This window comes from Poecilia formosa, unplaced genomic scaffold (assembly GCF_000485575.1).
Source record: "Poecilia formosa unplaced genomic scaffold, Poecilia_formosa-5.1.2 Scaffold247, whole genome shotgun sequence".
NCBI classification, from domain to species: domain Eukaryota; kingdom Metazoa; phylum Chordata; class Actinopteri; order Cyprinodontiformes; family Poeciliidae; genus Poecilia; species Poecilia formosa.
In genome coordinates, this window is record NW_006800186.1 from 390,864 (window position 1) to 411,694 (window position 20,831).

Consider the following 20,831-nt stretch of genomic DNA (forward strand, 5'->3'; position numbering starts at 1 on the left):
ACATTCATCATTGCATGTTTCACCCAATGTGTCAATTTATTTTCTAAATGAAAGCTGTTCTGCACTTTAACTCAAACTGAAAAGTTTTGAATACACGATAAAAGATTTGTCTGTAAAAGCATCCCGAGCTTTTTAAGAAAACACACTGAATTTTATGAAGTTTTTATTTTTGGGTTTTATGACAGTTCTGACCCAAACGTCTGTCTGCCTCTTTACATGCCAGTTAAATATTGAGAATGGTTCATTCGTAAATGTTAAGCATATGTGAGATTTCACATCCATGCTCGGCTCTCACCGCTGCTGCGGTTTTCACTCTGCTTTTTCATTTCCTCAAGCAGGCTTGTTTTGTCTTCACTGTACAAACTGAGCATTTATTTCTGTTGAGGGTTGTTTTAGTCCCTGTGCTGATATTTAAAATTCTTGTATGTAATCAAAATGGTATAATTCTGTTCCAAGCTCTGTACTTCTGTTAGCTCCACACAAAACTCATATTGAGGCCGTTAACCTATGAAATTTGTCTAACAGGTTGTTCACACACACTAACACACAACAGATGTGTTTAGCTAATAGTACATTTCCAACTTTTTTATGAACTGTGTGATGCTGAGAGCTCTGGTGGAGCCAGCTGCACATTGCCTGAAAAAACTAAAACAAACCATCTTTCTCTTACCACTTCCTGTCGTCTTCTTTGTCGTTTTCACCAGTAGTAACATCTGGCTATTGGCGTGTGACATGTGATGCGAAAAAAATTGTTTCCACCTCATTCTAGCACAAAAAGTCCGATCAAAAAACGTGTGTTTTCGAAATCGGAATGTTTCCATTAAGCAAATTTATTTTTGTAATTTCAGTTTGTGTTTTTATGGTTAAAGGAAGCCATAAAACTTTCTACTGTCAGTTACTTCCAAAGTAAAATATTTACATACACGTCAATGTTTCAAAGTTTTTAGCAGATTGTGTCCTTCAGAGTAATTTATGTATGCCATCTTCATCTTAGCTATCTAGATAATAATAATGCCCCAGCTAAACTTTGAGCTAAACATTGTTCCAGAAATGTTAACCTCCATTACTTTCTACACATAGAGAAAAAGAAAAATCTTTAAAGATACAATGATCTCGTGGACCACTTAACTAGTTTAATGCCATTAGGGAAATGGACACAAAATTAGTTTGTGGACAAAATCTGATCGTGAATGTTTTTGAATTCAAAGTAAACAGAAATTCACTGGATGCAACAGAATTTTGTTTTGCTCATAAATATCATCTGCGGCCATCATCATTTCATGCTTTCTTTGGTGAAACCAGAAAAAAAAAAAAATCAAGCCTTGTTGTTAGTTGTAGCAGAAGTGAGCAAGTGAACATTGCAGGTCTCCCTGCTGAGAATGTGCCGCAGTTCATTCAAGCAGAAGTGGAATGCCACGTCTGTAATTACTGAACAACAGGGAGCAAAAAGTTGGAGGAAGGAGTGGGGAGACTGGGCGAACAGCAGAAAGGCTGAAAGTTTGGGAAACAGGCGACAAACCACTGAGTCATAACCCACAGTCATTTTATGTCTCTGTTTACTTCATTCTAGGAGACAGACATGAGTATACTGTAAATAAGATAATACACAACATAAAAGAGGTAAATATTAGATAAAGGGATGCCACAGGAAATAAATGCAGGCATCATTCAGGCATTTGCATAAACTTGTGTTCCTTAGTACACAGGACAGCAGGTAGAGCAGAACATCTTGTAGGTAGAGGTGCACTGATCAGCCATGGAAGGAAATCTGACGATTTTCCAGCTAAGATTAGGGATTTGAGCATCAAAGGCTGATACATTTTCTGATACTTTCCCTATTCATTAAATCTATAATTACTAAGAAGTCTCAATTTTTTAATTGATAAACACTGCATGTACTGTAATGGTATTTATTACAGTTTATTACTAAAAATTAAATAAAGGTTAGATAACATGGTTGTGACAATATGGAGAACAAAGAAATTATCTTTTTATGTTTACAGATCAAAATATGTTTTTAAAGTAATCTCTAATCAGTTAAAATATTCTATTTTGTTTTGACATGTACTCATAGTTAGGGTTTAGTCTTTGGCTAGCTTGAATATCATTCTAAATAAAAAGTAAAAATGTTTACTCTTGTGCTTCTCAAATAGTAAAATCTGCATTTTTAATAATGATGTTTCTGATACGGGCACACATGGGCAACTGCCCAGGGTGGTGTCTTGTGGGGGGGCAGCGTGAGCTAAATTACACCCTGACCCGGGCCCTGTGTTGCCTAACAGTCCTTTTAGTGGAGCGCCAACAGAATTCAGCTAAAAGCTAAAAGTGTTTTTTCTGTCCATCTCTCATTATTTCTTTTATTATTATTATTATTATTATTATTATTATTATTATTATTATTATTATCGACTGCCCAAAAATGTGTAACACAAACAGTTTGAAAGTGGAGAAGGCTTTCAAACTGGAAGAACGTCATCAATCAGACTGACAAACCTTCTGTAAGCAAACCCTGAAAACATAAAGGGCCAAACTAGGATCCGCTCTGCTCCTTACTTCAATATAAGACTTTAAAACTTAGGAAATGATGTCACGCTTTAAGCACTTACCTTCACATCTGGGCTCATAATAATCACTTAGACTTACTTCCACAGGCAAAGTCAAGTGATAACACCAACAAATTTGTACTTTGTGATGCTTCACTTTGACAAGAGAAGGTTAAGGTATTTTAACATTGCGTGGTTTTGTGCCATGATATCTTGAGTGACACTTACTGGGACATACCTAACTGAAAATCTATTAAATTACTATATTTGTCAATGAACACTCTCTTTTATGGTTCACAGACTTAAAAAAAAGAACAAAGACTTATAGTCAGTTAAAATCAACCCCAAAGACACAAACGAATAGTTTTATGAGTCGGTATCAGCCAGGAAAGGCTTGATCAATGCATCTCTACATTTAGGGGCCAAGATGAGGAAACTGTCATCCGTTCATCCATCCAACTTATGCAGATGAAAACTTAAAGACAGACACAGTAAAGGGAAATGATTCATCCGTGATCCAGGTGGTTTGGCAACAAGCAAAGATTATTCATCAAAACAATGACATAAGACAGTACATATTTGCTAATATTATTTTTGTTCATAAGTGATACTGCAGAGTAGTTACATATTCATTCTTGGAAATCCAACATAAAAAAGGTATACAGAACTACTGGCAAAGGACATCCACAACTCAGACAGGAAAGGGTTCATATCATCAAATACATAACCAATTACATTTGCACAAACTTGTTATAAGGAAATGTAGTAAAATATTACATATGTAGTAAATAAAAAAAAACAGTATGGAGTAGGTGATATACACACCTAGGCATTTTAACATGTTATAGAAAACATACCCTGAATGACTGTGTCTCTCCCAAAGTCAACAACAAAGACAAGGTTCTGATCTCTCTGCCCCCTAACACGTCAAAAATTAGCAAACCTCCCCAAGCACTTTCTATAACCCCGAAAATTATTCTGATGCAAATTGTTTTGAGTTCAGTTCATAAATTTGTTTCTTGTCTGGTTTCAATTCCTCATTTGGGAGGGTTTTGCCTGTTGACAGAATCTAAGCCATGGCAAGGCCAGAAGACTCTCCCCAACTACAAGTACTGCTCCCTTTTCTCTGGTGGGGTACTTTTAACATTTGGTCTGCAATTCAGAGGGGAAAAAAGACATGTTTCAGTGAAAATACAGTGACAGTGAACAAATTAAACCAGAAAGACACATTTGTAACACCTAGAGATCACTGTAGTCGACACCACAGATCAGCACAATGTCATGTTTTAATTCATTCTTAACTTTCAGCCAACGACAGGAAACAAAGGGAGGTATGGAAGGTATAGACAGGGATGATAGCTTACTTCTCAAAGAAAAGTATCCTTTAAGGATCTCTATTTACAATGAAGACTCAAAAGGTGGTGAAATGAAAGAAGACCTAGCCTACGTCTTTCAATTAAAACTGGCAAGGTGAAAGAAAATGGGAATCCTGATCAAGAGGTCCAAATTTGGGGCCAATAATGTGACAGGAACGATAGAGGGGAATTCAGTGGTTGGACAGTCAGATAGTCCTCGATAAAAAGGCGGGGCTGATCAGTCAGGGAAACTAGTTTCACTCAACAACTCTGCCCTGAATTAGAGGAGAGAAGAAGACAATCACAGAAGAACAGGGTAAGACAGGAGGGGAAGTAAGGAACACAACAATACTTCTGAGATTTCCTGTGTTACAAAGTCAAAATCTCTGTGCAGTGTTAGTACAAGGTGATGAAGATGGGAGGTTTAATTTTGTGGCAGCTGGCTAAAAATGTGAGGGATAAAATGAAGTCTCACTTAGAAATTAGTCTCCATGGACTGTTTATTAAAAATAAAACAAAATAAATTAATTGGACAAAATAAATTATTTTTATTGTATTCCAGTGCTCAGACTGTATAACAAGGTTAAGGTGTCCCCAGATATGGGGCCACAGCAATGACAGCTTAGCAAAAGTCTGGATTTAGAGGAACAATTTATGTCTGCACAAAGGGAACTAGAAATTGCCTACAAGCATACCTAGAGATGTTTAAACTTTCTGAAGTAGAGCTCTATGAAAAGTTATGAGTATGAGTAAGTCTGTTTTCTGAAGTTGATAACTCAGTAACTTGGATAAGGAGAAACGTTAAATCAGTGAATATTAACGCTCTAAAGTATCACAAGAAATGGTTGCTAATTTTGACTAAAAAACTGATTTCTGATGCAAAATCATATTGACTGAGGTTGGTAACAAAATAAGTTCACCTGATTGGGCGATCAGTAATCTTTCCAGATAAGTTCAAAATAACTAAGACCTAAAAAAAACAAACAAAAAAAACACGGTTTTTAATGCTTCACATGTAACAATTTGCTGCAAATTTGAAAACCTTCCTCTTCTCTTGGTGATTAAGGCCTCATTGACCTTCATCAGCTATTGAGGCAGATTAAGGCAACAAACAGCACAACTAACGAAATCATGGAGCAACAACTTAGTTGTTCAGCTGAGGAAATAGCAGCCAACTCAACAACTCGCAAAACTTTTAATATCTGCTAAATGTTGTTGTATTCAAGTGACATTTATATATTCAGCTCAAATTGTTTTAAATGACAGAAATCAGGCTGAAATGGGGGTGCCTTGTCAGACTAGCTGCTAGCTAGCTGTCAGCTTTCCACCGGTCTGAGGATATGTACACTTCTTCTCCGATTCTCTGCAAAAATTGCATTTCTCAAATCTGAACCCTCTTTAACGGTTAACAAAGTGTTTGTACTTTACATTACTGTAAGTATTGTATGGGCTGGACTTTTTCAATAAGCTGTTGACTTATCTTCTTCAGGTAGGATTCTTGCTAACTTCCCTGCCAAAGCCTAAGTAAAGAAAATTGTCAATTTAAAGCAAAGTAGTGTTCATATGATGTTGTATCTGTTTTTATTACTTCCTAAAATGCCTAGTAATGAAAACATTAAACCTCTGTAGATGCTAGACCGTTAGCTTAAACTGCATTAGCTTAGACCTCTATGCTAACGCTGACCTAGCTGGCAGATATTATGTAAAAGTACAGGAATGTTGCCACCTAAAGCTGAATTAATATTAACGTTTCAACTAAAAAAAAAAAAAAAAGGGAAAATATTTTGTTTAAACCCTAAATCTTTTACCCTTCTATGAGGGATAGCTTTTCATAACTGTGGTTCAGTAAAAACTACTGGAAGCCCTTCTTTTACAACTTGACATTCTTTCTTATTTAAAAGGAGAAAAGGAATTTCCTATAGCTCTACAGCTTCTCCAGTCTGATAATAACAGGGCACTCTAGAAACAAGTGTTTTTGAGGAAAAGAGGATGCAGGAAAAAGGAGCAGGCCAACTGTGACCTTTTCTTGGAAAAGTTAATGGCTTTATTATCTGGAACAGTGGCGGACCAGCCCTTTCATATACACAAATGAGGGCAAAGTGATGTGGGAGCACCAAGAGGAAACTCAAGAGCCAATTTAATGTAACTGCACAGTTCAGCTGTAAAATGTTTGAATCTGGGTTTAGCTGCAGGTAATGCTTCTGTTTAGTCCGTTTTTAGGCCATATTTCTTAAAATCTGTTGCTACAAATGATATGTTAATATATTTTCTTACTGCAATTAAAGTATACAGGTGCTTTTAAAGCTTAATATTAGCTTATGGTCTTTTTTTCAGATACAGTGCAATTGCATTATATAGTAGCTTATTGCTCATTATTTGTGTCTGCAAGATAGCTTAGAAAAAATTATTAAACGAGGCAGTGTTTAAAGCAGGACCTTCAGTGTTAGTAAATGGAACATAATGAAAACTTATGTTTGCCCTCTTTCTCTTCATGCAGAAACCAATAGTAATCAGCCACACACATGCTCATTAGAGATAAAGCAATAGGCTAATGGAACAATTCACTTCCACTGTTGCAGTTCAGATTGTGTCTCATGATTTAAGTCAGGTGAAAACCAAGCTGGTTCTTTTGAAATGAGAAAGCCACTGGAGCATTCTGGACACTCCAGTACATTCATTAATACTTTATTTACCAATGTAAAAACATGGACAGAAAAAGAAGGGAAGGTTTTTTTGGTTGGTTGGGTCTTTTAATAAAAGTTCCTGGATTTCTGATGTCACACAACCTCAGTGCACCAAGTGGAATCAGACACGTTATTGAGGATTAAGAACACCAACGTAGCTCCAACCAGGAAGCACAGGACATGCAGGTAGAGACTCTTTGAGTTTTGCTGTGTGGGAACTTTCACATCCGAACCCAAATTCCAAGACTCAAATAAAATGAATAAGACATGAGCTGTCACACACATTTTATGTGGCTTTTTTTTTTTTTTTTTTACCATGATGTGACATTGTGTACATTCTTAGGTATTCACTTTATGGTAACCTTACATGCCTAAACAAAATAGTTTTGCTCTTGGCTTTTGAAAGCAAGAAATGGAGACCAAGAACAAAGTCCAAGAATCAAAACAGTGTCGAATTTTCCTTAAGTCATCAGAATTATCATTGCCACCTTAGCTCCATACAAAGAAGGTAAAGATTTTTTTAATGTTTTTATTTTCTGCACAACACTGTGTAGTGACTTTGCGGCAGATGAGATCCTTCCACTCACTGCATTAGCTTAAGACCGTGTAACATCGAGCTGGACAAATACTCCTTTAGAGTCTTAAAAATATGTGATGCTGGTAAATCATGTGATTGTGTCTAAGTCTAGTGTGTAAGTGCTGTCTGACAGCGCAAAGGATAGTCTTTCTGTTTTGTTTCATTTTTCATTATGTGAGAGAAAGAAAGAAATAAAAACCAGGTTGGTGCCCAGCGTGTCCTCTGCTCTCTGTTTGGGGAACTGCTGGAGGTGTTGGGTTTTTTTTTTTTTTTTTTTTTTTTTACACGTACTCCCTGGCTGTGGAAGGCTGTGATTGACGGTAATACTGTTGCCCTCGCATGTCGTCTTTAGAGCAGGAGCAGCACAGCAAGGAACCACCCAGAACGGTCAGGCTGGCAGCGGCCCAGCCCACGAACAGAGCCGAGCCGAACTCGTACCTGAGTAGGAAAAAGAGTGGAAAGAGACAGGAAAGCATTTATAGTCAGTCAAAAGAGTTTAGATCAAAGTTTCACAAAATTGTTTACCTGTTTTCAATTTAATAACTTGAATAAATCGATCCACCTCAGAGTTGTGCTCTAAATTAGAAGTGTGCTAACATCTCATGTTGCAACATTTTTCGTCATAAGAAATCCTGTCCCATGACGCGTTAACTAATTGCTGTTAGCATGTGATTTCAGGTTAAGTAAGGGTGAGCACATATTGTAAACCCTGGTTGAGGTCAGTGGTTTGAAACCTCGGGTCTACAGTCGAAACTAGAAGTTTACATACACCTAATAAGACACCAAACTTTTCTTGTTTCAGGCCAGTAAGAATTACCAGAATTACATAGATATTTGCCAATTGCCATAATAATGGGCAACTTGCCCATTATTATGGCCAATTGCCCATTGGCCATATTTATTATTTATTTAATAAATAAAAAGCAGAATGTTAAAACCTCCACCCTTTGAGAAGCTTGTTTAAGTAGTTAGGTTTTTATCATAATCATTATTATTCACCAAGTCTGCACACACAAACAATCTGACTTTTGTTCAGCTTTGCTCTCAATAAAGACATTTAAAAAAATGCATATATAAAGAACACTCAAAATGAAAAAAATGATATACAATCATGTTACAAAAAAGGAAAACATGGTTGAATTAGTGGAAATATACACGGTATTGATCTGGGCACTTTGTTGCAGGTTCATCACAGAGAAGGCCTACGGGAGGAAACAGTCTCTGTGGCAGCGTATTTTTGCAAAGCGCTCTGTTGCGCCTATCTGAAGGTAACATTGAAACAGTTTGTGTTGAAACAGATGGGTAGCATCTGCAGAGATGTTAGCTGACCTTTTCCTGACCCTAGATCTATACACATTCTGGATGGGTTTAAGGTCAGCCTTGATGATGTCCTCTGCAGACCTAACTGGCCTGTTTTGTTGATGAGCCAAACCACACAGGGATGGATGTGAACAGGATAGACTGAGTAATGTAGAAGATGAGCAGCAGCTCCTGGGTTCTACTCCTTGAGTTGCTGCAGGAAGCACAGTCCCTGCTGGACCTTCTTCCGAAAGTTTCTATGAGATAAGGCAACCGGAAGTGATCCACAGTAGAAGCAGCGTTGTGAGGGAAGGGAGTGTGACGGTTGTTCTCCAGAAGTTCGCCGTTGTGTCCACTGTCTGGAGTGGGTTAAGTTCCAGGTGATTCTGACCACACCTCCAACTTCTTGCAAACTCAACACTGTCCTAGATTAGACCAATGATGATGATGATGATGCCTTCAAACGTCAGTAGTTTCACCCAAAGGTCCACTGAGGTCCAAGCATTTGTGTACAGAGATAAGAGGAGTGGGGAGAGAACACAACCCTGAGGGCTGCTGGTGTTGACTGGTTCTTAGGCCAGGCCCACCTGCTGCTGGTGGTCAGTCAGGAAGCTGGTGATGCACTGTTAGTGGAGGCTGATACTGTGAATATGTTGAAGACCAAACTGAAGTCCACAAGCAAGATCCTGTCCTATGTCCTTTGGTAGTCGAGGCGCTGCATGGTGAAGTTTAGTTGACTGTTTCAACTGTTGACCTATTTGCCCAATAACAGATTGCAAAGGGCCCAGCAGGGTGCTTGAGAAGTTTCAACACTTGTCACTAAAAGAATTTCATGACCACAGGCATCAGGGTGAAATACTATTGCTTTTTAACCCACTGATTGTGAGTTTCTTGAGGACAGGGATGATTGTGGAACGTTTAAAAGTCCAGGGAACCTTGCTCAACTCAAGAGATCTGCTGAAGATCTGGGCCAGTTGGTCAGCGCAGGTTCTCAGGCAAGAGAGGGATTGCAGATGTCACACAGTGGAAATTTGTTTTTACTTTTTAAGTGTGGTTTTTATTGTTGAGTGTTTTCGCTGCATGTTTTTTTTTTTTTATTGACTGTGGACTCCGAGAACTAACAGCTGATGCCAGTCACCTGCGCGGGGTGGGCGTGCCCGTAGGCAGCGAACCTGGAACCTGCAAGATGCTGGCAGTGGATTTTAAAAGGCAGAGGACTTCGCGTTGGGGGAGAAAAAAAAAAGGAACCCAGGAAGGTTCGTGACGGAGGACTGCGACCCCGAACGAGCCAGTGGTTGGCAGCAGAGGATACAATCAGTGGGAACGACGTGTCGGACCGTCAGCGGGCAGAGGGGGAACTCTGCCCTGGTCAGTAAGTAACGTTTCCACTGATTGTCTGCAGGGACTCTTGCTGGGACAGATAAAACATCCGCTGCTCAGCGATCGCTCTCCTGGCCAGGTGTTTTTGTCCTAACAAGTTGCCAGCGGGGCGGCGCTTTACGTGGAGCAACTAGAGTGGCTGGAACGACCACAGGAGGCGGTGGCGCTGGGGCTGTGACTACAGGCTGGACGGAGCGCAGGATTCGCCGTCCTAACCGGACTTTGTGGATGTTGGCCCTCTTGGATGATTTTAGTTTGCTCTGATTTGAACATTTTTATTGTCATTTCTCACAAAAAGAAAACGGAGCATTTTATTCCGTTGGGGAATAAAAAAAACTAACTAATTGAATTGTCCTCCCTTGGTGTTGTGTTACTTTCTCCCTCCTTGCTGTCTGAAAACCCGGGGTTATCAGCTGACGTTAAGCTGGGCTCTGACACAAATGTTGGAGATTTGTTGAAGGATCCTATTGACATCTTCCTCAGAGATCTCAAGTCCAGGCAGGGGGCAGACAGGAGAGTGGTTGATGCATAGGGAGTTTTTGTGTCAAAGTGTCCAGTCTGTTATCTCCAGTGGAGTCTCTGTCACCAGCAGGGTTTGTTCCAAGCACGCACAGGCAGATGGCAACAAAAGCATTGGTGGCTAGCATTGTGTGTGGTACTTAGCCTGTTCTGTTTAATGCTACTGCTTTTACAGAATACACATGTAACATGAGCGTTTGGTTCATCAGAGACTGTTTACAGTTTTCTAAATGATGTGGAAGCTACATTAGTGCTTTGGCAATATCCCAAATTCACAGCGCCATCAGGTGGACCGGCATGACATCTACAGCTGATTAAAGGTGTCTTGGTGGTCTCATCTATCCGTGGAACATTTCCCACATCAATATCCAAAAATATAGTCAGTTTCCAGGCACCGTTCTTGTGTAAACGTAGCCTGGGCTATGGAAGAGTTGGTGAGAGGTGTGAATGGCTACCAGTAGCATCTTCTGAGGTCATCTGCCAGGTGACATTTCTGTTCCAGATTTAAGGATGGGCTCCTGTGGTTGGTACTTTTTTTTTTCTTCAAATAATCCAAAACCGATGTTGGGTCATCTGTTTGTTTTGATCAATGGTCACACCATGGTGTTATCAATATTGATACTAAAGAGAGGTTGGAGACGGAGGGACAACCTGGCAGTTGAAAATGTATCTAGCTTCAGCTGCAGAATCAGGATGTAATGCCATGGATGATACATTTTGTTAGACAACAAACAGCAACTTTACAAGAGTATGAGATATAACCCGAGCAAGTACATACCTGGCATTGAGCGGTGTATTTGGGTTAAAGAATTGGTAGGACACTTGAGTGGCGTACCAGGACACAGACACGAGCGTGCAGAGACCTGCGAAGGAAAAAGGCAAGAGATTTGTCTCCCTGCTTTAATTAGGGGTGCTACAACTAAACACAAATGGAACGCAGTGGATCTGTGTTTAGGTCATCTTCCCCTCAGGGATGAGTTTAATTTATGTCTGAGGTCAGAAACTAAAATGACCACTTCCTGTTTACAGCAGGGTCCTTAACTGCCTAACAGAATCCTACATTCAGGCTAGAAAAATATGAGATCTCTTGTGAAACACACACTTTACCGAAGCTACACCGTGTGTTCCTTTCTGGAATTAAGCCCACCTGCAAGCAGGAAGAGAGCTCCCCCAGTGACAGCAATCCGGGTCTTGGTGGATGGGTTGTTATCTCCCACCTTGGTGCATTTCATCCCTACAACACTGACGATAATGCCGATAAAGCCAAGGAGCACTGATATCACCATGAGAGCCCGGCATGTCTGGATGTGGACTAGATAAAAGAGAGAGAAGAAATGAGCAGGAAACGTAGGGTGTAGCATGGTGTAGTACAAAGTAGCATGGAGTAGCAGAGAGTACCACGGTGTACCAGGGGGTCGGTGTTACATATACTTAGAGAAGACGCAGAAGGATAAAGAGAAGGAAAGAAAGTGGTGGACAGTTTTCAAAACAAATAATTTCTCAGTTCTTCAGTTGGAAAAACACCCAGAAAAACTCTGGACATTAAAGTGATAATTTCGAAGGAATTACAACACAGATGCCGTAAAGGACTGATGGGAGACCGCATGCATTTACGACGGCTCATTAGTCCACCACTGTCCCACTTTTCGCAGCATCGTTATCTCCAGCTATTTATTTGTCGGAGCTGTGAGACTGTAGACGTCCAAATCGTCATTCCAGTGTGGCTTTGCTTTTTCAAAATTTTAATCTATTGCCCACACTGACCTCAACACACATAACTTGTGGGAGGAACAAAATTACATAGAACTGTACACATACACACGCACACACACGAACACACACATACGTACAGAGTGCACAATGTCTGTACATATGCAGCTGCTGTAGGTGGGACAGACACAGATGAAGCTCTTTATCTGGCACTGAGCAGCTGTAGGAGGTCCTGTTCTCCATGTTTCACACAGAGAAATTAGTGTGGCTTGGTAACAAAGCGAGATTGTTTTCATTCAGGCCTCCATTGATGCTGTTTACGGACATACTGTGTGGCAACCGCGGTCACTGAAATGAAAAGTTACCCTAACAGTCTTTGAACACAGCATCACAAGAGAAGAAAAGAAAATGGAAATTCAAACACACCCCATGTAGAAAGTGAGGGACGTGTTTCAGCACCGGCCTGACACACCATTCATTATTTGACAGAAAAACACACAGGTCCATTCATGGCGCTGCAGAGGCTGAACTGGGACATTTTACGACGACAGCATCAGGATGAATTAACTTTGATCTCTGATTTATTGCTCCAGAGCTGCAGACAGAAAAGAGTCTTGGTTTTTTTTTTTTTTATCTACTCTGTGTTTTAATCTTTGATTTTAAGTTAAAGGCTCATTGCCTTTGCGCTGCCCAGCCACAGGCTGTGACAGGGCGAGGCGGTGGCAGCAGGCTCATGGTTAGCCTCCTCTGTCTAAACTAAGACTGGTACTGCCAGCCACACTTCCAATGTGCCCGCTGGTATGTGTGCACTTAGGTGCGTGTGTGTGTGTGCAGGCAGTGAGATCTCATTGTGAGGTCACTCATAGCTAATTGGAATATCCAGCAGTGGACAGTAACGGAGAATATTTACTTGAGTACTGTACATAAATACATTTTTTGAGTATTTTCACTTGAGGATTGATTTTGGGGGGAATTTATGACTTTCACTCCTACATTTCAAAGACAAATGTAGTTTTGAAAAAAATCATTTCCTGGATCTTATTTTGGAGGGGCAGGTGAGAGAAGGTTTTGTTCTTTTGGAAATAGCTGTCATCTTTTACTGCATCTTTATGCTGACGTTTTTCACAGGTGGTGTAGACGTTTTGTAGCAGAGTTGTTTTCACCAAGTTACAAGGTTCTGTAAAAGTATTCAGAAAACAATACAGCGATGTACTGATATTAGAAAATATAATTTATACTTTTGAATACTTAAGTATTTTCAAAAGTAAGTACTTCAGTATTTTAACTTGAGTAAACTTTTGACCAAGCAACCTTTACCTGTAGTTCAGTGAGATGTGACCACGAGTATGAATGCTTTTACTCAAGTACTAGAGTCGAGTACTTTGTCCACTACAATATCATATCAGACATCTGATCCAGTAAACACTTCCAGCTATTTTCCATAAAAAAATTCTTCTTAGACTCATGATGCTTATATTATTGCGGCAGCATTAATTTGAACTTTGCCGTTTTTCCTTTGGCTAGCAGTATTTTGCTTTCAAAGGGTCCAGAGGTTTCTGCCTGGTTCTACAGGCTCTGTAATAAATATCAAAACACAGTAATTCTTCTCTAGCCTCTCTCACACAAAGCATCTCTACAGAGAAAGCATGAGCCACCAAAGGAGGCAGTCACAGTGGTTTGCTAATGTAGGGGCTAGCTAGGTTTCAAATTCAAAAATACTTTATTGATCCCAAACGGAAAATAAATGAATCCAGCTTGATGTGCCATGACAGGCGGTCTGTGTGACACAGCTGGTCAGTGGAGATGTGGGACTGCCACTGTACAAGTGCACGGCAAACACCATTCCCGGCCATTAACACGCTGGATGGGTTTTGGTGAAATGCGGAGAGACGGAACGGATCATTGGACCCTGGCCAAGGTTCCTTCAGAAGTTATAACTTTTGAAAATGGAATCAAACTGAGAAGACTTCGTATTCCACCGACACGCTCGTTCCTTCCCACAGTGTATGCACAGCTTCACTCCGATCCTGCCCTGGCTACGTGATCCCAGTTTAGAAGCAAGTTTGTCTTTGTGGCTTTGTGACGGAGTGCTTGTGAAAGAGCTTCCTGTTTAGGACGGCACTGTGGATTGATTGATTTATTTTCTTTATTGTGACTATTCATTGTCAAAATTAAACCTGATTAGCATGATTGTCACTTATGTGTTTGTTGATTAAGACAAAAAAGGAACATAATTTGAAAACATTTTTCAAAGAGTAGGACAGCCAGTCTTTTCAATGCCTCCAAGTAACAACAAACTGATCTGAGTAGATTCAAAAACAAATCCAGGTGATTGCATGTAAGTTGTAACAAGCTGTCCTTTCAGGACTATTAGCTTCCACAACCCATCGTGACTAACGGCTAATCATACCTTCAGCTTTCAGCTTCACCTTTAGCAAGAAGCTCAGCAAACCAAGCGTTACTCTCCATTATGTTTGCTTGACAGTTCAAGCAGACAAAGCACAGTCTGGTGAACAATTATGCCCACTGTCACATGCTGCTCCTGCTGCAAGTGCATCCAGAACAGCAGAGGTCTCATGGTGCTCTCACTGCCAGATCAAAACAAAGTTTAAATCACACCTGCTGCGTCTTCCCCAGAGCTCCTGAGCTCCTGTCCATGGCAGTGAAGGGAGGAACATGCGCTTCAGTGTAGAGTTAAACACAAATGACGGCTTGAAAAGTTTAATTTGATGTTTGTTTTTGGTCACTGGGCGTGTAAGCGAACAACGGGGAACAATGCACGTGTGTGGGGAAGACGAAACACATTCTGGGAATATCTTTAGTGTTTGCCTCAACACTGCCCCTTTCTTCTCGTAATAGCGGCTATTCATCCACCAGGACAATACGCTGTTCTTATTGCTGGAATGGTTCAAAGGAGATGGAGGATCAGTTTGGGTGCCCTGGTGTTGAAGATACAACCGATGCGCAAAGTCACCGAAGTGTTTGCACTTTCAAGAGAGTGCCATAAAGTTAAGTTCTACGAAAAACAATGTTTGTTTTTTTTACTGCGCACCACTTTGACTCTCCCACTCCCCCCAATTATTTCATTAGAAACTGTAGTGAATGATTTAAGTGGACTAGAAGATGGATCGACTCGTATAATCCATAATTAAGAGTCTCTGTGTCCTCCTCAAAAGATTGGCGATGACAAGAGACTCATATTTGGAGCTAATTTATGTCTGAACCCTACATTCCTTAGCCTTTCACCACTTTTCTCACGTTACATGAACGCAACTTCATTAAAAGATTATGTGTTTTTAAGTGAGATTTACAGCTTGGGAACTTCTGTGAGTCGAGACGACATCAATCACTCAGGGGGTGTGAGGATATGAATAGCCAACTACAATAACTGTTATGATTTGCAGCTCAACAACATTTGTAAAAGAGTTTAGAGGAAAACGATGAGGCAGCTGATTAGCAGTCGTTCAAAGCCACATTAAATCTAACAAAGAAAACAGTCTGGGTGACAGAGACTATCTGAAGAAACGTAGACATGCCACTTGTGGTGACGTTAGTAGAGTTTGGCTTTATTGAAGTCATCCAATAAAAAAAAATGACCACACAGTTGCTCTGAACCGTACCCTGCTAGTTTTAGTTTGTCATACTAACAATATAATCATAGAGCTGTACACAACAAACCCTTGTGGGTAAGAAAAAAAACATAACATAAAAATGAGAGAAAGAAGAGCGGTCAAAGGCATTAGTGCACACATTGCAATAACTCCAAGGATCTCTTTCGTGTTTACCAATCAAATTTAAACATCATACTCACTGTCCAGCGAGAGCATGGAGTCAAAGATCTTGCACTGCACCTGCCCCGTACTCTGGGACGCACAGCTCATCCAAAGCCCCTCGTACAGACCTACAGCTGTGATGATGGCATCCCCGGCATAAGACGACTGCTTCCACTGGGGCAGAGCAGTGGTGGAGATGATGCCGATCCAGCCGCCCAAAGCCAGAAAGTACCCCAGCAACTGAAGACCCGAGTTGGCCATCCTCGCTCTGAAAATCTGTTTCTACTTGTTTCTACTTCTTTCTCTCCACCTGACTTGGAGCGGCTTACTCTCAAGACTTCTCCTTTCTCTGTGGGCAGTCTTTGTGTTGTTGCTGCTGCTTCTTGATTGACTTTTCTCCTCACTTTCTTGTCCCTCTAAGCATCACCCCTTCTGTCTGCTTCAACTCACATTTGTATGATTCTCCACTTTATCTCAGTGTTAACTCTTTCTTGGCTTGTACCCACAACTTGGAAGCTTGTTTTGCCTGTCAGCCAGAATGATGAACAAAACTCTCCTCCTCGAGGTCTGTCCTATCCGCTTTCTTTGGGCACCTCTCCAGGGATGAGTCAAAAACAATTTATGCTGGTCAGAGATTAGGCTTGTTGAGGAAAATCGCTGGGCCGGCTCACTGTTTGCATGGCTTCCTTCTGTTCCTTCTCTTTCTTTCTGCCGTTTTGCGTGCTCTCTCCCCCCCCACTAAAGTCCTTTCAACTGGTGCAAGCTCAAGTGGCTAAGTGAGAGGGAGCAGAGGAAAGTGAAAAGCAAAAAAAAAAAAAAAAGAACTTGTGGAAACAGGCTGAACATGAAGGGATGGGTAATAGAATTGACTTATGATTGGATTCTGGCGTGTTTTAGCAACGCCTATGGGAGGGAAGAGGGATGGACCAACTGGGAGGAGGGGGTGAAGAAGCAAAGACTGTTTAAAGAGAGACAAAGAGAAAGTAAAAAAGAAAATGTTGATCAGGCAGAAACCTACTACAGATGCAAATGAGGTTTTTATTTTTTTGTCTTATATTTTCAACCCAACTAGTGAGTTAACTTTCCCTAAGAAACTCTAGTCGATCCTGTTTGATTGGTTGTCGGATGAATTCATCCCTGAAGAGCTGGTCAACCCAGACTGGAGGTGTAGAGGGAGATGGGGGCGAAATGCAACAAATGCACGTAAATCAGCCCCAAAACAAAGCAGCTGCTGAAAAGGACATGTCACATTCAGACAGGCTCTCAGGAAATTATGGCCCACCAAAGCATGCCACCCCTCATCACCACGGAAACCCAGATGACTCAAGGGAGAGATTCACACAGGAGCAAACAAGAGTTCACCCAACTGTACACCCTTGCAAGCTGCGAACACAGTCAAACTCCTGCCTTTTGTGCGTGTGTGTGTGTGCATGCGTGAGCGTGTGTGTGTGGGAGGGGGTGTCGGTGCGGGGGCACAGCAACCCGTTTTCCCACAGCTGCTCGGCCTGTCAGCTCTACTTGGACTCAGCTCATTAAATTAGCTTAAATTCACTCCAGACTAACACACTAATTCCATTCTGCCTATTAGACTGTCCACACGGCCGTTCTCAGAGACATGGCCGTTCCTCGCGTCTGCAAGAGACATGTCTCACCCCTACCAGTAACACTGTGTCACACACACGCAGCCTGTCTACACGACAGGCATGTCCATGTGTAACTTCTCGCAGATTCTTGCATCAGACTCGGCCTCGTCAGTGCGTGACGGATGCTCAGGTGGGTAACATGAAGTTTCTTTCCACCTTCCTGTGCAAAAAAAGGAAAGTGTTCTTTCTACTCATATATGTTTTCAGCCTTGAACTTGAACTCAACTTGCCACAATGTTACACACACACTACACACACACCGGCACAAAACGGCTTTCTTTATCCTGAGTAGATCTGGATAGTTTGCCCTTGTGTATGTGTAGCTGGGTTTCCTCTAGCCATGTAATCGAGCAAATTGGAATTACAAAATGAATTTGCTTAATAGAAATATGGCAGCTCCCAAAAAACTCACTTTTACAATAAAACGTTTTTGCGCTTGGCTGAGGTTGTTTCTTGGCTGTATCAAAATTAGTGTATTTTGTAGAACAACTAATCATTACTCCTGGTGGAAAAGACAAAGAAAACGACAGGAAGTGGTATTAGGATGACGACGCTGCATGTTTTTTTTTACTGACTTATAGCGCAGTGAACAAGCTTATTCATGTGTGATTTTAACTGCATCTCTTATTTAACGGAAACACCACAATTGCAAAATTGTGTTTTTCGACATCAGCAGAATATCGACAAAGTTTTGCACACGTTTGTAAGGCTAACGCAGCTTTCTGTTAAATGACAGACCTGATATCTTTGGGCTGGTTGTGGTCGGGGCGAGGAGGCCGGCTGAGACAGCAAGGAGAGATGAAAGAGGAAAAAAAACAAGTGCTCAGTTCTGTGAGAGTGGCTGGTGCTCCAGAGGGGCTGTGAGGTCCTTCTGACTTTGAATCATAACAACTTGCTGACGTTGTTCTTAAAACGACAGCTCTGCTAAAAATCATCCACTCCAGGTTTTGCGTTAATTTGATAGTTTGAATAAAATTACCTGCCATTGTTTTTCTTTTGTGTTCAGATTCAGAAAAGACATTGGGCTGTAAATATCTGAAGCATCAACTGGTTGAGGCTTACAACTGGTAAAGTATGAAACGTGAAACATTGAAATACCAAAAACACTGTTTGGAAGTCAAGATTGGTAGAAGGCTATTCAGTGCAGATACTTTAAGGACTAGCAAACCTACAGGAGCCTTCAAATATTTTTTACTACAGCCATATTTTCCTTTGTCTATGTTGATAATTTTACTTAATTATGACTAAGCCTTAAATTATTTTGCTTCCAATTCAAATTCTGCAAGTAGCATGATGGAGGTCTTAGCCACCTTTTGTCCACCAACCTTGGACTGAGTTGGTTTGGAGCATTGACAGCCCTTCTTAGCGAGGCGTTACTTGGCTCTACTCGGTTAAATGGCTTTTCCACTAGTAAAGGCTATGCGGTACCAGTCCCTTTTTCAAAACCCACTACCTTTGGGTTCCAAGTGCACCAAGTCAGGCTGGAATGACAATGGGGCGGAGTCATTGGTGGTGTGACTTTCACAAGTCTTGCTTCAATTGGAGGAAGTGTGGGGAAGGGGTTGTCCATTTTGAAGTAAGAAAAAGTTGATGGAAATGGTAAATTTCAAAATTACTTCCTCAAGTTTGCAAAAACGTTTTTACACTCAGTGGAAGTGGTTTTTGGTGTTTCTGAAGAAGAGCTACTGCACTAAAGGGGAGATGGAAGCACATTTGTCCCACTGTGTGGTTGGTTATCCCAAGTATGTTTCAGTGAAAAATAATTTAGGAAGGAGGCTACCAGATTACTTTTAATATAATCTTTCAATTTACAATGTTTAATTTAATATATTAGTTGAAAAAAAAATCTGATATAGGCGATCCAATTGTCAAAACATAGTGTAAAAAACAAATCAAATTGCCTACAATTTATCTACTGAATATGTCCAGAAACAGTTTTCTAGCAAAGAACAAATCTATTCTCACTAGAACTCTCCCTTTGTACTTTTAAATGCTAAGTGCTTCGTTCTAAATCCATTGTTTAAAGTCTATTGAATAGGAAAACTGAAAGAATCAAAAGTTACGTTATGATGTGAAAAACACAAAAAGTTCTCACACCTCGATGTCAAGTGTCAAACTACGAAAATAAAAATGTACCTAGTCTGTGACAACTATTTTGGAAATTCACACACAAACATTTTTGTAACAGCTCCCTCTAGGCTGCTATTTTTATCGACTGTGACAACCAATCCCTTTCCCTCCTACCTCGGCTCGCAACCGCCTCACACCCAAGATGAGTTGAAAAGCTGGTGTTGTGGATGCAAAGCAGGAACAAAGAGGAGGAGGAAGTTCAGACCACATCTTTCACTGATCAGAATGGACAGCATGAGTTTCTTGGCAATCAAATGAGATCAACTCCAAGCGCTAACAGGGACCCTCACAGAGTGCAGTGTTATGTGTTTCACTGAGATATGGATCATATCTTCAACTCCAAACTCTTTCTGGCTGGTTGTCTGGCCATACCAGCAGAGGTCTAAACAAGAGTGGCAAAAGCAAAAGAGGTAGATTAGCAGTGCTTGTGCACAACAGATGCTGTAATCCAGGACATGTTAGCATGTAGTGTTGTGTCAACAACCTGGATGTTGACATTTTAACAGTGAGTTTTCATCCATACAAGAGTTCACCAGTGGTATGTTGGCTATTGTTAACGTTCCATTGTCAGCTGATGCTAACACAGCATGTGAGCTCATTAGTTCAGCCTTTCTAAGCTGCAAACACGACACTCGTCACTTGTTGACATTCGTCACTTCTGTGATTTTTAAAGACTTAGCTCCAATGCATCTGTGGCAAAATCTGGTTGTGTTGATCACTCCCCACTCTGCACTCCAACATTTCAACTGTTTGTCAGCTGCTTTACCAGAGAAAACTACAATTTCCCCAAAACACCACATACGCAGCCACTCCCAGGAATAAGCGGCTTGTCGTTCCAAGGCATCAACATCTCCTCTGAAGGCTGATAGATGATGAGTGCTAGCGCTATGGATGAATTATGAATTTACTTCATTTAACTGTTTACATCTGTTGCTGCCGTGATTTTTAAAGTCATATTAACAAGCTCACTCTTGCGTTCTCGGCTGGCCTGGGAACGCCTTGGGATTCCCCCGGAGGAGCTGGAAGAAGTGGCTGGGGAGAGGGAAGTCTGGGCCTCCCATCTGAAGCTGCTGCCCCCGCGACCCGACCCCGGATAAGCGGAAGAAAATGGATGGATGGACTCTTGCATGATTTTAATTTCATTCCTTATTTAATGAAAACACCGCAATTGCAAAATTGTGCTTTTTCAGCATTAGCAGAAAGTAAACAAAGATTTGC

General features: G+C 40.9%; 1 protein-coding gene across 2 annotated transcripts; it reads right to left on the reverse strand.

Annotated features, from left to right (window-relative positions):
* Nucleotides 1-1,538: 1,538 nt before the first annotated feature.
* cldn19 (claudin 19) lies at nucleotides 1,539-16,652 on the reverse strand. Of its 2 annotated transcripts, none has more exons than XM_007569834.2 (5): nucleotides 15,879-16,652; nucleotides 11,505-11,669; nucleotides 11,136-11,220; nucleotides 7,451-7,597; nucleotides 1,539-4,173 (listed from the first exon to the last, which is right to left on the reverse strand). In XM_007569834.2, the coding sequence occupies exons 1-5, from the start codon at nucleotides 16,099-16,101 to the stop codon at nucleotides 4,137-4,139; spliced, it is 657 nt and encodes a 218-aa protein (XP_007569896.1). In that variant the 5' UTR covers nucleotides 16,102-16,652; the 3' UTR covers nucleotides 1,539-4,136. The 2 variants fall into 2 exon arrangements, with proteins under 2 accessions (XP_007569896.1, XP_007569895.1); XM_007569833.2 differs by having other exon boundaries at nucleotides 1,539-3,695; nucleotides 15,879-16,650.
* Nucleotides 16,653-20,831: the final 4,179 nt, after the last annotated feature.

What these genes read in the sequence shown, in the direction of transcription:
- cldn19 (XM_007569833.2), bottom strand. Translation starts at nt 16,101, where the DNA reads ATGGCCAACTCGGGTCTTCAGTTGCTGGGGTACTTTCTGGCTTTGGGC. An exon ending in AGCTCTCTTCCTGCTTGCAG is followed by an intron (nt 11,221 to 11,504) that starts GTGGGCTTAATT and finishes TTTCCTTCGCAG; the next exon opens with GTCTCTGCACGCTCGTGTCT. An exon ending in AATACACCGCTCAATGCCAG is followed by an intron (nt 7,598 to 11,135) that starts GTATGTACTTGC and finishes TTTCCTACTCAG; the next exon opens with GTACGAGTTCGGCTCGGCTC.